The sequence below is a fragment of the Anopheles maculipalpis genome, chromosome 2RL, assembly GCF_943734695.1.
Source record: "Anopheles maculipalpis chromosome 2RL, idAnoMacuDA_375_x, whole genome shotgun sequence".
NCBI classification, from domain to species: domain Eukaryota; kingdom Metazoa; phylum Arthropoda; class Insecta; order Diptera; family Culicidae; genus Anopheles; species Anopheles maculipalpis.
In genome coordinates, this window is record NC_064871.1 from 31,752,242 (window position 1) to 31,769,938 (window position 17,697).

At 43.8% G+C, this 17,697-nt stretch overlaps 1 protein-coding gene across 1 annotated transcript in view; it reads right to left on the reverse strand.

Annotated features, from left to right (window-relative positions):
* LOC126559727 (uncharacterized) overlaps window positions 1–17,538 on the reverse strand; it is a 105,197-nt gene extending 87,659 nt beyond the window's left edge. Inside the window, exon 1 of the mRNA XM_050215900.1 lies at window positions 17,154–17,538. Coding sequence (XP_050071857.1) covers window positions 17,154–17,538 — 385 coding nt within the window. The remainder of the gene's footprint in view (window positions 1–17,153) is intronic.
* Between the last annotated feature and the right edge of the window lie 159 nt (window positions 17,539–17,697).

Genomic DNA, 17,697 nt, shown 5'->3' on the forward strand with positions numbered 1-17,697 from the left:
AGATTATATTTTTCAATAAGGTACTGTTCATTTAGAATTTGGTCTCTGTATCCTATGTATGTAGAGCCCCCAGTAGTGCTATATGGAATTTTTTGACACCTATGAGTAGGTATTGGAGCACTCTTCCATCTTATGGAGTGGTTTTGGCATGATCGTGCCTGTTTCAGTTATTATTAACGATGGAGCTGCAACGTAGACAATTAATTGTGCACACTCACTTAGAAAATTCAACTTGATCCGCGTGAAAAATAGTACAAATCCTTTAAAACGCGTCTTCTACTTTTAAATATGTTTTGAAATGTTTTCGGAAACGTCAAAGCGTGGCTAGAATGGCTGAACAAAATCGTCGTACAGGAACAGTGGATTGTCTGCTGAGCTGGAAGATGTTGAGAGCGTTACAGGCGATTGAAATCCCTTGGAGTGGGAATTGCTGATGGAGATATTGCAGCAAAAAAAAAAAATACGGTGCAGCATAAGTACCGTCAGAAACTACCGCTTTTTTCGTGTCTCAAAGCAGACCAAATAGAACTCTGAAGCATAATTACATCGCAAAACTATGTGCTCCAAAAACTGTGTGACCGGATTTTAACGAGGTAACGAGGAAACGTACTTAAAAAAATATTTTGGGCAGGATTCTGGTCAAAAATATTATGTTCTTAAACTATGAGCGATGTCCCCAACATCAACATAAGTTCGTTTTTGCTGACGAATTTGCAAACTAATTCAACTATGGCTAGCCATCTACAGCTGTGGGGGCACAAAACACGGGATTATAACAGATTAAAAAAACATTTTATTAAAGCTCATAAAGGCACAATTAAGCTCTGGTCACATTTGCCAAGTAAAAAAGTTACTGATCGTGAGATACTTGCCAACGACCAACGACTATTCAGCTTCCTCTCTATTCTAGAGCAAATCCAGAAGTCTTGTATGAAAGTGACAGATAAGACTACAGATAAGAAACCTTGGGCGCCTGGAAGCTTTTTAGCTTGGTACTTTATGCATGTAAGGTGTAAGGTGTGTGTGTGTATAGGTGTATTGTAAGGTGCAGAGAAGAGACTCCTAACTTATCTCCTGTGAACATTCGATGCGACTAGGCCTGTAGCGTGGTTCTCTGACGTAGTGGACAGTGGTGGATCGAGCCCTTGAAAGGTCCTTTGGACCAGTGGAGTAGAATTCTAAACCTTTAAAGGTTCTGTTGACAACTGTTCCCATTCCTGCAAAATTCTCATCTTATCTGATATCAAAAGATTGAAATGTTGGTTCAATATGAACGTCTATAACTACAATACACAAAATCCCCAAACGATAAGATACTCGCATTGCACGCTTTGTTCACCCTGCAAACGTTTTCTTTTTCATCAAACAAAAAGGAAGACTTATTGCACCTTCAGACAATGGTACAGAGACCGTTTCACGCGAGGTGTTAAAAAAGAGGGCCTTTTCCAGTAATCAAATAATATACAGCGTATTCATATTTCAATCACTATCCCGTCCTTGCCGAATTCATCCGAAAATATATATACTTCTATTCACGCATGACAGATTCACTTAACGCCCTGTCTATCGTTCAACAGAAGCATGATGCTTCAGTGCCGGGCACCTTTTTCTTCAGAGGGCCTTCCCGCGTCCACAACTGACCATGCTCACCAACGTAAAGCCCGCTTAATCAACCATCGTACTAGCAACAGATTCTGCCGCGAGTCAAGTAGGTTCACATTTCTTCATCCGGGCCAGCCACTTCAAGAGAGGACAGGCAACCCGTTGACCACTTTCTGACCAGTAATATTCTCCAGAACATGCCCGCAGCACCCCGAAGGGTCAGGCCGTTTAATTATGCATTAATTTCCGCGGTCCGCGAAGGACTGACCGTACCCCGTAGGAAGACAGCCGGTTGCATTGTCCGGATGCACATTACATGCGATCTTTCGCGGGTAAATAAATCGTAAAGGACAAAAAAAAGCACACGCACACCTGAGAGAATGGTTTAGCATAATGTGAAGAAAGGGCAAGATAACACCGGTCAAGACGCTGGCCAAACAATGGAAGAAAGTTCGTTTGTTTTACGCTTGAGGGCAACTCGGTGTCCCCATCACCGCGTAACCCTTTTCCACCGTACATCTTCGAACGATCGGGCATTACCGTGAAACCAAAGATTGAAGTGACCAGTCAAGGGGTTTAAACTACGGCCGGCCACTATCATATCCTGGCAGCACTTCAACAGGCGAAAGAAACCGGCAAGGGTCACTGACTTACACCGACGTTACGCTGACCTTTCCACTGATGTCCCGCAGCCCTGATCTTAGGCGCGCTTCAGACCTGGACGAGCCCTACAGCCCTTTCGGACCTCGCGAGATCCGCGGTCAGTTTTCCCGCGCGCCCTTTACCCGATGGGAGCGGGCATTGTTCTTCAAGATTACGGTTTATTTTGATTAGCAATAAAAATAAATCACAGCTCCCGGGTCTTTCACAAAGGGTTTACCGGAAGACCACGGCTAACGAAACCCTCGTGGGACCCGCGAACCTCGCGAGACCCATCAACGCGAACGAAGTTTTGCATCACACGATCCAGCTGCAACGAACCTAGAGCAAAACAGAAAGCAAAGGGTTTGTTCATCTTTACGAGGGCACTGGTGCTTTGCGCGATGCATATAAACCATTTTGCCGTCATCATTAGAAATCCTCTTCGCGGACAGTTCCCAGGTAATTTGGATGGACCTTTTAAGGCCGAAGAGTACTCGAAATTTGGCGTTACCGTTGTACCGGTGGTGTAGATGCCGGATCTTAGAAATCGAAACACACGCATCCTTCCAGCGTCCAGCTGCAGAGAATGTTTCGAATGCCCAGAGATCTTTACCCCTCCGTCAAGGAACTGATAATTTATGTGTTATCTCATTCCACACGCTCATCATTTCGGTGACATTGATGGTCGCTGTACCTAGTAGTGCGTCCTCTATGCGGAAGGAACATAATCGACCGACGTAAAACTTTCCCTCTCGACAGCGCGCATAATCGTCCGAGGAAATCGGCAAAGACAACGATCCTAATTGTACAACTAATCCAAAACAATCGCTTCCCTTGCCTCGCTCGCGCACACCAACCAAACACTAATAGCCAACATCTCCGCATGCGCTTGGTCAAGGAACTCCAGTTCTGTTCCTTGGGATGCGCTGGTTGGGATCTAATAAAAATGAAAATTCGCTCCGTAACGGTTCCTTCCAAATTGCCGTTGGCTTTCCCTTTCGGGATCAGTTTTTTTTTCTTTCTTGGATGCATTCTTCCTTCATTCTTCCGTTGGGATGCAATATCCAGACAAATTCTTGCTTTTTCTCTCTCTCACACATTAACGTTTTGTCCTGTAGAAATCCCTACCACAGGAGCTACTATCCTTGCAGTCCTCAGTTCAGCGACCTGTATCCTAGCTGAGCTCAGGTAAACGAACCCAAAAACCCGATGCTCAAATTCGTTCACCTCAACCATACACGTAACACACGAGAAACAGGATCCCCGATTGACGTTTGATAAATCATTGATCCTGATGATCATCCCTCCGCAACGTTACGCCAAGCGAGGTCTCCCTATATCCGTCCTACAGGCACAGGATGCACATCTTCACTATTACCGAACTTTTTGTTTGCCCGGGCAATAGCATCAAAACCAAGAAATTAATGTCCTATTCACTTCATCAATAGCAAAAGAAAGGATCGTCCCATCGTCCCGTGAATGCTATCATCATTCGTCGTAAGATATTGGGAAAAAGGGAAAATCTAAGCAAATCCAAGACGCTCGATCGCACAATATTTTGCGCAGTTAGAAAAGTTGGGTAGGGTAACGAGCGGGCACGTCTGGCTTTTTGCAGTTGCAACTAAGATGCATCTGCCCTGAGCAACAATTCTAGCAACAGGGCAATGTCATCATCAAATTCTTGGCGCCAGGCAGCTGTAGTACAGTTGGTACTGTTTTGACTTTACAATTCTTCACGAGGCTTTGGATGGGAATGTTTACGACACTCCCGAATTCTCAAACCAACAACGAACTTCCGTAGATACATTGCTACTGTCGACCTGCTATTTCCGAAAATATCCCTACCAACACTGTTGTTCCAGTGAATCGGAACAATACCCCCGAGCGGTTGCAGGCGTGATTTTCCACACGCAAATCAGGCACCAGCTCGTCTAATCGCATCTAATCAGCCCCTTGCTTTCTTCCAAAGCTTTTTTCTCGATTTTCCCCGACCTAGTACTTTGCTTCGGTTAATTTGATTCCATTGTTGCTGCACAAACGCATACCACCATTAGCATAGTCACACCCTGTGGGATGCCATTCTTCCGTTTTATCACACTATTTGTCTATCTCGGCAGCCCTCATCGTGCGCGCGGTGTGATTCTTACACTTTTCTCATTCATCCGAATCCTTTGTTTGGTTGCAATTTCCATACGCTGTGTGCCAATATCCTTCCAGCGAGTGCGGTTCACGGTTGCATTTGCGCACCGCTGCTGCATTCCCTTTTTTCCCAACACCCAAAAACAGTTTCACCCTGGTTTGCGAGGAACGAAAATAAGCATTCGCTATCTTCTAATCGATATTCCGGGGGATTAATTACGGCCAATAAATTAAGGGGCTCACCGACGTGTAGTAAAATGTACAAAGAACTTCGATAATTTATTCATACCTTGATTTTACCTATCACAGTAGAAGGATTCAGTAGCAACACAGCAATTGGCAAGGAATCGCAAGTATAATCTAAAGGGATATTAGGCAGGGCACCCTTAGCAAACCAGCATTCCGGTACATCTTATACTTTCTCCCTTTACATTCGCTGAAACCTTTCTTGGCGCAATTTCGCTGCATTTTTTGGTTTGGTCGGTAGGAAAGTCCCTAAGTGAGAGAAAAACCTCTTGCCATTTTTCAAATATCGGGAAAAAGGAAACAGATCAAAGAATATCGATCGAAAGGGATAAAATGCACCCCGAAGCGATATTAATCGAACGGGCGAGAAATTTGTCCTGCGGTGTGTGGTAGGTTCGAAGCGCCTGCCGAGTTTGTGATAAAACAAATGCAAGTGAGTGCACAAATAGAAAATACTTTTTTCGGTTCAAAGCTGCTTATAAAAGCTGCAGTAAGCAGATTATGTTTTGGACGTACAGAAACGTATGCTTTTTTGAAATATGGACCGGTTTGGATGACGATGAAAATAAAATTGCAATGCATAACTCCTTGGATAAAATATTGCTCAAGGCAAAGGTTCAAGATGCATTCTTTAGAAATATTACGACCAAGTCTCAAGTGACCTTACGGCAACAACCTGGAGTTCTGGACATCATGACTTTCTCAAAAATATATCAAAATCCTTCTTGCCAGCTACGATCATTGTTTACTTCGACTTGGCTGCAGGATAATGTCCATCAATAGTCCTTCAATAGCCATAAAATGCCAAAATAATTCTATCAGTCTATCGGATATTTTCAAAAAGTATCGTCTGCCACTTATTTCTAGCGATCTTCACATGGACGATTTTATCTTAGATATGACCGGAGGGTTTTGTGTAGCAATGACCGTTTAGACATATCCTGCTGAGCATCAATTAGTCGGGCGGCTCGGTGGTGCAGGCGACAACGATACCGGTCTTCACACGGCAGTACCAGGGTTCAAACCCCCCGTAATGAGGACTGACTATCCAACTTACGTGTGGTATCTGCGAGTGTAGTAAGCCATTCGATGGCCGACGTGACCTTAGCAGAAGATCGTTAAGCCAAGAACAAGAAAACATATGCTGCTGGTTCTAAAATTAACAACTAAAAAAGGCAGGAGCCTGCCAAAACAACTAATAACGCTGTACTATTTTAGCTGTACGTAAAAGAGGTGATACAAAAAAACTCAAACTGGGCCTCGCAGATAAAAAAACATACATTCACTGAATTATTTAATTTTATAATAATGCAAACAAATGTTCCAACATTAATGCCTCTTATTCTTTCCTTTTAATGTCCCAGTAAAAACCAATAACGTAACGTAATAATTGTTATATTTTATGCCTTTCGCAAGAAAATAACTTTATCAACCCCAATGCCACACACTCCAACGCGCAAGATTCGAAACCCGTTGATGCCGCCCGGAAATAAAAGAACAAACTCCAAAAACAATCACGGCACATGCACAAAAAAAGGAAACCTTTCACTAAAAGACACATTAATATGCAACTAATTAAGTTTAATGAGCCCGAAGAAGAGGTTCTCACATGGACCACACTTAGGTACACTTGCTGCTTGCATGGGCAAGCTGCTGATGCCCCCGTTGGCGGTAAAACGGAGAGATAAACTATGAAAGGAACGCAAAAAAAACACAGGCCCAAAGTGATCTGCTTTATGCAAAGGATGCAATAACCATAACTTTCCGCATTACTATTAATGCTGTCATCTTCCCGGCGCACCCGATTGTGCGCTCTGCATTTAAGTTGTGCCCCTTTGCAACCACTAGGCCACAAAACGTTCCCGGAGCGTATTGCAGCGTTTTAAAAGCGTTCCAAGCTTTTAATTGCTCCGCGCATCTCTATGACGGTGGGTATATAGATGCTAAGCCATTCTTGAAATCGAACTTCAGAACGATTGGGAAAATCGATCCAGTTTTTGAGAGTGTTAAGTTTGAGTTTTTTGCTTGCTTTTATCAACTCGCATTTGGTTTCATGTTTTTACGTTCGCTTTTTTTGCAGCAACCCATTTCCGCTGGACCCCGGATTGGAAGCAGTGCAACAGTTCCAACCGTGCGCAGCTCATTAACGCTTCGGTTCGGTCTAGAACAGAGATTCTTTCGTTCTTGCGCTCAGTTTCGTCAAACGTTTCGCTCTTTGAAAATGTCATTGACTTCTTGGAGTGAAGAAGTTGATGTGTGTGTGTGTGTTTTTTTTTCATCCACATCTTTAGCCATTAAATTCTGTTCAAGAACCAGCATGACACAAAACGGAAATCAAAATAGTTTCATGTTTTGCAAGATTTTCTACAACTCAAGTCTAAGGGTATTATTATTATTGAGCAGGCGAAGAACAGTTACTTTCCGAGTGGCGTACCTATTCTCCCCCATTTGTAAGAAATTGAACAAATATCGATACTGTTACGGCAGTTTTTTTTCGTCCCTCCCGAACTACAATTGCAGCTGCACGTAAGCCTCCATATGAGGTTTCATTTTTTCCCCCTAAGGGTCTCCCGTTTTTCTTACTGACTGCGCTTGAGCTAAGGCGCGGGAAATCAACTTGAGGTTCGATTTTACACGCGTTTGAATTGCAGGCCAATCAATATCGGATACGTGCATAAGTTACTGAAATGTTACACAACCCAAAACACTATTGATCTACAGAACAACCAAAACAACGACAAAACAGTTTGCCTCATGGCAACAATTCTAAATCCTGGAGTGCGCGCACTAGCCATTCCTCGCATGTTTCTAAATTTAATTAAACAATGGAAACATGCTGTGTGTGTGCGAGATCATACACTGATCAGGCAACCGTCGTCCTACGGAGTATGGAAGAAATGGTGAACGTTCAAGGATCTCCTTCCCTTAAAAGTGTTTCACCGGCGCAACATGGATGGTTTGTTCGCTTGCGCCTCGTACTATATCCGCCTCGCACCATCCGATAATGCTATGCACAACAGAAATATTAACATGATGCCACACAATGCTTGCATAGCACCCTTCCTACACACTACCGCCTGTGTTTCGGGGCTGGGCAGTGGGCTGAAGAGTGAAGGTATCGTTTTGTTGCTTCCCTAGAGCCTTCAAAAATCAAGGAAACGTATACTGGGGTGGTGAGTTATTACTCATCCGACGTTTCTGACGGTGCCGCGTTACGTGTAACAGCGAAAAACGTTGCAAGACATTTCCCTGAGTCCTGATTTTGACATCCATCGACAACAGTAAGTCTCTAGAAGCCTAGCAGTTTGTTACGTTGCGAAGGGACGGATCAAAATCTATCCGCTACCGTGCCGAGCAAAGCGAGAGACGGCTGGAAACAAGAATCCCCGAGAACGAACGAGAGATTTATTTCCGATTTATGGCTCTTACCTTCTACCTTTTACCGGAAGAAAGTTTTGAGCGAAGGAATGGGAACTAGGATTAAAAATTGTCGGACCGAAGACCGAACGAGCAGTGTGATGTGGCGGGAATTTCTTAGGTTTTGTAAAATAAGGGAACTTTATCCGAAGACTAATTTTAGGCACCCAAAAGATGGCAGAACATAAGTTTTGGTAAAGGGAATACGTTTTTCCCCACCTTTCTTCATAATCATGCCAGTAACAAGTTTTCCTTATAGCTATGTCAAAATGGTAGGGTCTTTTTCTCTTTAAAAAAAAGTTGACACATAGATATGCTAGTCTTTGTATGCTAGTCAGGATCATCAATATTATCTAAAAACAAAAGTTCAAACATTATTTCAATGAACTAGTTATATTACAGTAATACGCGACAAACATACCTGCAGTCATAATTTTTGGCGCGAAACTGCAATCTCGATGACCACCTAATGCGTACAATGCACGTATTGTGCAGCCCGTTTTTTACGAACAAAGTAAATTAAATTAAGTGCAGCCGTGAAGGAACAGTAGGGAGTAACGCTGTATGGGCTAGTCCATGTATTGCACGTGTTCATACAAACAATTCAGATAAATGGCAAGGATTTTGTTTTTTCCAGCAAAAACGAAAATCCCAATTTAGACACAAGCATCACGACAGCAAGCTTCCTAACCGGACAGCGACAGTGAAAATCCTTCAAAACCCTAATACAGAACACCGAACTCTTGGGGTAGGTTTTATGCTAGCGAAAGGACAAAAACCTTAGGTTCATTGCTCCCTAACCAAAGCGGAACTATCGCCACACCCGGCCTCACACATATGTCGCGCTACCTTGCTACCCACTGCTGACTGCCAACGTTCTGATCCTTGCATGAAGTTCGGCCGAGCAGCGCCTGAACAAAAACAAAACTGTAATAAATTTCATTTCCTATCTTACACGCCTTGGCATCAGTGGATACACACATACACAGCCGCGGCTACAAAGGCTGAGTCAAGAAAGCGTGAAGAAAACTTATTCTTGGCGCGTGCCCTTCCGAGGACGTGAACAGCTGACAGCTTTCCTTTCCGTTTTCTTAAAGGCACGGAGACAGCACACCCTCATTGAACTATTTCGGCGCACTGCAACTGCAAGGAGTCAGACCGTTCCATTGTGTCGTAGGGCCTCCGCGCTTTCGCCCGCTCCTACACACCGCTCCGTTTGTTAAGAAACGTTGTGTCCTACCGATCTTTGCACCGGTGGTATTCACGATACAAATCTTAGCACGCGCCAAAAGCCATTCCATTTGTTCCATATTTCAACTTTGAAGAATGAAAATCATCACCAGCACTTCGTCTTAATGCTTTTCCGTAGATAAGGAACGATCGAGTAGCTACCGAAAATGTGTCTGCTTTGTGTCAATCGCAATTGAAGCAACGTATGAAGTAGAGGCCTACGTTGGAGTATGATAGGATTAGCTTCAATACTGCCCGCATGTGGTATGTAGAAACCAAACATGAAGGGGAATATGGAAATTAGAACCCTCTATCTAACGGAAAAACCATCACCAGGCAGGCTCATCTACAGACTCTGCAGGCCCAGGAGAAGATCTGACTAGATCATACTGAAAGTTGTTGTAGTTCTTTTGCTATCTATAGCAGAAAGGATAGATTTGACTTTTATCATTTCAACTCTATGAAACCTGGGATCTCTACCGATAATCTATACAAGGATTTCGTGTCTTTCGTGACAAGGATCTGTGCTATACGATATATTTAGATTTTTGTTTTCTATTGCTAACCAGTAACAACTCCACACATTCTAACAAATCCTACGGCACGGTTGGCCCTATAGATTGTAAGACCTTAACTGCTTGATTTGTATTTGAAATACCCGGGTCCCGTTGCAACTATTGATTGCTCTTGTTCTGCAACATTGAACATTTCCTTCGCCTTTGCTGTTTCCAGTGCACGATTTGAAGGGTTTCCAAAATCATTCACATTGCCAAAGTCAGCAAGAAATTCGAGCAATAGGTGCACCTAACACATCAATACAGAATTCCCCTTCTTGTCACAGCACGCAGCCAACCGCCCGGCTCAACAGTGACCCCCACACTCAATGGTACTCGATGGTTTTCATGCAACGGAGAACCCGCCAGCACCACCACAACAGCATCACCCGATCAATGTACTCTCTTGCGAGGAACGATTCTTGGTGCCTTCGGTTTAGCAGCCCTAACTACCCTAGCACGGCAGCTAAACAATGTCCCTATTGCGCGACTGATCAATGCCGAACGATATAACAGCGGGACAGAGCCATGCCCCAGTCGTAGCCGAATCAACTAACAGGCCCATAATTTCAACATATGGTCACGTTGGCGCACTTTCTCGCCCTCTCACCCCTGATGGCTATTTCGAAGTGCGCCGGCGCAAAGCGCTACCACTTTTATAGTCCATATCGTGTCCTGCCAGCCTGTATTTGTTCTTCCTTTTTTTTGCTATACTCTTAGCACCGAAGTAGCATGTCGCGCAGAGTGATGCCGGCTGGACGGCGCAAGGACTCGCGCACCACTGAATAGTGTTTGACGATATCCCCCAATGCGTTTGCGTGCGCTGACTGCCACCACACCTTTGGGACAGAGAGTAGCATGAGGTCACGAAACGGAACGTACTACCCCTTTGCACGATACGTCTACGGAAAAAAGAGAAGTAGGATTATTTCCATTGTTCTTGTTTAATTTTTTGTTTACTCGCTCATAGCTTTTGTTGCCAATAGTCCAACCTACCGGGGTCGCTTGAAATAGGTCGAAAGTAGCGGCAATGGAAGTAGAAGAAATAAACTTTACTGTAAACAGCACAGACAATTTTAGGCGCAAGGACCACAGAGTGAGAAAGAGTGAGATCGAGAACACAAAGTCACTTGTGTTGGCCAGTATAGTTACGGGACGGTCAAAGCGCAAGCGGAAGATAATTTGGATGGCGGGCCGGTGTTTAATTATTCATAAGTTTCATCGTCTTCCAAGCTTCCAAGGCTGTTCAGGGCTCCGCAGACCATGACAAGATCGAGGAAATGAAGGATAAGGATGAGTTAATTACTTTATAGCCGATGTATCATTGCAGAACTATGCAACACATCGTACAAACATATCTTCGGCACGTGCTCGTGGTGTACAACCCCAGATGGACACACATTTTCTTAAGATCGTGCACTCCCATCCGTGTCTGACTGTGGTACACAAAACTTTTGGTAAAGCAGTAATAAGCAAATATTTGACCCCTACCCTAAAACAGGAGTATTGTTTTGTTTCAAAGTTTATTCACCACGCCATCCTTTCCACGTGCATCCCCGGAAGCTCCTCCGAAAGTTTATTATCCTTCGACATCGGCCCCAGACGGTAGTCATCGCATTACCGGACGCTTATCTTGATTCTAAAAAGCCTCCCGCGTACATATAGTTTTTGTATTCCTTAACAACATTTACACATTTTTTTCCATTCGTAAGCCTTATGAGGGGAAGCGAGCCTCTTACGATGCCCTACCCTAAATTACTCCTTTCGAAGAAGAATAAATGAATATCTAAACCAACAGTTTTCAATGGTAGGGTCCTTGGGGATACTCGTCCTCTGCGTAGTACCGCAATGCCGCCTTCGACCGCTTATCGGGCACGTGTCCTGACGATCACGCTTTGTTGATCATGGTGTAACATCGGGTGGAGAACCCATCTTCCTACTCAACGGGGAAAATGAAACAAAAAAAAACGGAGAATTTCAAGGATGAACAACCCGAACTTAAGGTCCTTGTTTTCTGGTCGAATGGAAAGTAGAGGGAAAAAACACTTGCCGTGACAAGAAAATGGACGAGGCTGAAGGATGATGAAGTAGGAATGTAGGAAATAACTACGCGCAACGCGTAGGACTCATTCATACGCTGGTCATTAGCGTACAAATGTGTGGCCCAATTCACGCTACTTGCGCACGAGCCAAAGGTAAGGCAGCAGTATGAGCTACAGTTGCCAGTTGTGTTGTTGCTGATGAATTCTTGGTCGTTTTTTAGGGCACGAAATAACTGATCTCACCCTCACTTGCTAGATGGCTGCCGAAACATATTAGAATTATTGTTGGTGTATAAAATGCGACCTGAAGCACTTGTTGCATTTTTCTTTACATTAAATCTTCTTCCTCTTCTACTTGGCTTAATGGCCTTCTAAGGTCACGCCATCAAATGGCTTATACTAGACTTGCCATTTATATACCACGTAATTGGATAGTCAGTCCTCAGTACGGAGGGACGTTCAGGATAGGATTTGAAAACCGGTCCTGCCGTGTGAAGACCGACGTCGTTGTCGTTCTAGCAAATGTATATATCACACTGCACTGGCATATTTTCCTCGAAAATCACACTGCATAGCCCTATGCTCTAAACCCTATTGAAACGACAATTAGCCAAGCTCCATTAGAAAGCGAAAATGTATCGGCGCACAGCTGTTGCAATGTACACCAAAATTGCACATTCCTAGGACATAAATTTACGACAGCAACTGCAATTCAATCCAATTGTGTGTTCGCTAGCGCCTCAAATGCGAAAAAGCTATGCAACAACAGCTTTCATGTACACAAAAACCCCCAAAAGAAAACCGTACATTCAATAAGACTTCATCAAACACACATACCTCACCCGTTTCCCCGATCATTCCCTCCTTCGTTTCCTATTTCGCACCGTACTTTGCACAATAGCAAAGGTGGAGGAAGAACGGTTTCTTCAAGATTTTGGCTCGTGCTCGCAATTTCACCGATCGTCTCATTTCGTTCCGGGACTTGTCAGGCAACCCACATCCTCCGCAATGCCTTTTTTCTGACTCTCTCTCTCTCTCCCACACACACTACACATACAATGTTTCGTCAAGGCGTATTTCGAAAGACGGTGCATCAACCGCAACCCGCAGCCGGCAGACCGATTGCAGTGCTCATAAACTTCCGGTTTGACTTCTAGAGTGACTTCTTGATCTCGGTCAGCCAACACCAGGGTCAAAGGCCCGCGACTACGAACTTCACCTGGTTAACGTGTAATGGTCTGTAAATACGTATGTGTCAGACGAGTTGGATCGAAGGAAGCCTGCTTTAAAATGTGTAGAGTAAATTAATTACTCGATCCAGCATTTTTCTTCGTTACACATCTTAAAGCCTTGTAAACAGGACAATTTCCTCCGTACCCTACTCAGTAGGAGTGCAAAAACTCTAATCAATCCTGTACCCTTAAGGGCAATCGGTAACGGTGCTCTCCTGCGCATTTGCATTTGATTGTGGGATGCAAAGCGTGTAATTTTTCGGAACTTACAGTCGAACGTACGGCGCAGGATATTCAGGGAACAAATTACGATTGTAACGGTGAACAATAGCACTGCGCCAAGGGGAGCGCCATTCAAAAACCTTAACCCACAATATATTACACTGGCCAAGGGCTGCTTATTGTTCTCGGTTTGAACCGTTTGCTGAATGTGCCTTAAAAATGGTACTTCAGTGTGTAAAATATGTGTTGGTCCAAACACTCAGTTCTGATAAAAATTGTGCTGATAGAACCAGAAGGCCTAAAGCGGAATTATACTCAACGTTGGTCCATTTCTAATTGTTTAAAAGAGTGTCCTTTTGGCCGATAGCTGATCAACAGTAAATTTTATTGCGCTTCATAGATCCAAACAGAGTTCCCAACAATTATTCCGTGATCACATAATAATAAAATTAATTCTGGTCAACGTTAAATAGCTTTTACTTGCATTACTGGAGCTCATGGTTAGAATACAAAATGTGCAATAAGCTTGATTACATAAAACCATGGTCAAACTTGGTTTATTTTTGAATGAGTTTTGAATGAAATTTCTAAAAGTGTTCTTTTTTTTTATTCATAAAGGACGGCCAGGCCGTATTGCTAAAAGAGTGTTCTTGTGTCACAAAAAATGATGAAAAGTAAATTTGAACGCACGCCCCTATTTTGAGAAAGCGTTTGGCGCCAAAGAAGAGCCTCTTCTTGTACATGTGGTTGAGGCTATATTTCCCGATGATACCATAAGGACCAGAACTTACAGATTCTTACAGCGAGATGCCTCACTGGAAAACTCAGTTCTAAGATCAATTATTCCATGATTACAGAAACCCCTAAATGTTGGTCAAGAACTCAACCAATAGATGATTTAAATCAATAATGATGAATATAGATAGATCAAGAGCCAGCGGTTGGTGCCTATTTCGCGCCCAAAATCTCGCCCAAATCCATTTTCTCTTCATTTTGGCTAAACGACTTCGGCTAGGTCATTGCCGACCATTTTATGGCTTTTGGGATTTATTGGTAACCAGGTGCTTGGATAGACAAGTTCTCACTATGGGAGAACGATCTGAATGGTATTTGAAGCTGCTCTCTGAAGGATATAAATAGTGTTAAAAGCCGCCCAAAGTAATCAAACAAAACCAAACTAGATCCTGATACATTTCTAATTGCTGCTAGAGTGTCGACGTTCGCCAAAGCATGGTACCAAAGTAAAATTGATCGCGCGCCAAAACAAACCTACCATGAGCCAGCGGTTGGCGCCTATTTTTCGCCCAAAACGAAACGTACCAGAACCGCGGAAACCATAGGACCCACACAGGCAGAACCCTTACTCGCACAACATATGCGGGCATTCCCCGCGTCAATTGGATTCAGTTGTGGCAAAAAGGAAAATTGTACCTGTACCAGTCACAGTGGTCTCATAAGGATTGGTGCCGCCTGAATAAAAAATGTGCGCGCCTTGCACTAGTTACACCTAGGCCGGTATATATGTACAAAACACTCATGTTTAATTATGAATGCGCTTGCGGACGACGACTGTCTGACGGGTGGGGCCAAGAGGACCAAGAGGAGAGAAAATTGTTACAGCATAGAGCGATGTCTATTATGTGCGTTAGCATAAATTGCCATTTAAGAATACATTCACCTTCCCCATACCGGCATATCCTTGGGTTCGTAAGGAGCACCGGGAAGTCACTGGAGCGTACCGATAATGAGCCTTGATGAAAATGCGCGCGCTAGCAAATACATAAGCGCACACACAGACGCCCAAGCATAAGTCCTATAACATTCCCCGTTGTGCAAGGAAAACCCCAACGGGATGGCGCGAGCCTTTTCAGAATACAGTCCTCAACTAACTTCTAGGCCGGTTGGTTCGACTTTTTCAGGCGCTGAAAAATCCATATGTATGTGAGCGCCCTTCAGCGAGCCTTCCAGTCGGGTTAGCACATCGCCCAGCAGTTGTCACAAACCGGAAGAAAAATCGGAACCAACAAAAAAAAAAGGGTTCTATGTGTAAGCAAACACGAATCCACTTTATATACAGTGCAAGGGCCGTCTTAAGATGTGCATTCCGAGATGGAATGCAACCAGTAAGACGAAAATGCCGGAATCGAGCAGGGTAGAGCGAGCGCAGGGAGACCTTTTAAGAAAATTTAAAGGGACTGCCGTGTTTCCTTACAACGTGCGATACCCCGTGCGGGGATTCGCAATAACCGGTATTAATCCTCGTGCGCAAGCAGGGACAGGCCAGGGTGTGTATGTGTGAGTAGCGCCAGGATTTTGCCGCCAGACGAGGGTTGCTCGCCGCTCACGGATCCGACCAAAAACCCTCGAAAGGAAAGTGCGCGCATAAAAACGGCCAGAAAGGAAAATAGGCAAGAAAAATCAAGATACCGCAATTCTTTTTCAATACTTTTTTGTCCTCTAACATTCTCTTGTCGCTTACCAAAGGCGAATCGAGTTTTGGAGGGCATTTAAACCATCGGCTAGGGTTTTTTTTAGTTAACTTGTGTTAGCGCCTTTTGCTCAACAGTTCCCTGTTTGCTTGGCAGTATCTGCCGACCGGAGTTTGGCGCCCAAAAGATCCGGATTCTGGTAATTTGCATTTCCTCCGACTGAAGTGACTGATGTGGACTGACGGTGATGTGATGATGAGCGGTGACAAGCTCGTTTGGGTTTGCGAGCGAAAGGTTTTGCAAAATGTAAAAATGCATTCTGGGAAGACAGTGGGAAAATGGTCTGGGAAGAGCAAATACTAGGGACGAGGAGAGAATGCATCCTTAAAATTAATTAAATAGTTTAAGTTTGGCGCGTCTTCTTTAACGCTATGTGCCACTCCTTTTCAATATACAATCAATAATTATATTCCAGTTAATTCTCGTGTGAACCGTTATAAGTCTTCAATCAATGTGATCTACATTCAAGCGCATTTTATCAACCCATCCACGAGTTAGGTGACCGTTGCATGCTCACAATGTTTTCCCAGCACGGTACGTCTCCTCGTGACAGTTTAATTGTCTATAGAGCGAAAAATTTCCACTGCCATTAAAGTCAACATAGAAAAAGGGGTTTTCCACTGTCTCTAGCAGCTGTCACCTAAACACAGTACCCACCGGGAATGGGTTGGCGGAGATCGAATCCATCGCACTAAAGCAGGGGTGGTCTATTTATATCGTACCAAAAGGACACGTCCCCGTCGTCCTACGCGAGCGCTCGAGCCTCGATGCACTCAAGCAAAGATTTCGAATGTGAAAAACCGAACGGTTCGTTTAGTTCGTTACGAGGGATTGATGTATTTATATAATGCCACGGAATTGGGGAATATGAATTGTAAACTACGAACCGTTACGGTTATATTACGTACGTTGTGTTTCCACAATTTATTATTAGTTATGAAATGCATGATTTAATGTTAAACTTATACCAACTGTACAACCGAGCTTGCCCGGGATAAGGCAAAAAAAAAAAACAAGGAGGAAATGTCTTGATAAATTTGTACAAAATCAGCTCAAGAAGAGCTGAAAAAACGGCACCGACCCGTAGTACTTATACTCAAATAAGATGAACCAATTGTATAGTAATAATAGTGATAATTAATAAATGAAATAAATTTGAAATTTAATGCCCACGTGCTCATAACACACATGTGCTCTGGGGTTTCATAGAATCATAAAAGCATAACCCCTAGCGACACCTAACGTTATGCTGCGGAAGCATAAATTTTATGCTGCTAGCCAAGACGTAAACCGTCCGGCCGTACATAATAAAGAGGTTTCGATGTAATTAAAACATACCTTTTCGCAAGCACACCGGTCGAGGTTTCTCGTGGCGTACTACGCGGGGCGTATCTAGGCCGGAATCTTGCAGAGCGGCCGATATTTCCGAAACAGGCGAAAGACCAAAGATCTTCGTAGAGCACTTGCGCAATCGGAATAGCGTTCTATCCGTCGTCGGTGTTTCGAAGTTACACATCGCTTCCTCATCCGTCAGCTGTTCGCCACGGCTAGTACACTCCACTTCATCACGTTTGCCTGCGTCGGAATAGTTCATCATCTCGGAAGAACAGGCCCTGCTTGCGGAGGCAGTGGTGATGTCTTCCTCGATCTTTTGAGGCCGGATATCAATTGTTTCATCACTTTCCTGCACCTTGGTGCAGTTGGTCTTCGTACTTGTTTGCATCTTTCCAACAACAAAAATATGTAAAAAATAACTTGGCTTAAACTTCCAGATAAACTTGAGCTGTAATCAATCTTCCGGCACTGGTTATCGATCGCTCTCGGTTCGGTTCCTCAGGTACTAGCGACACACCCAGAAGAAGGTTAACTGAAAAATATAGCA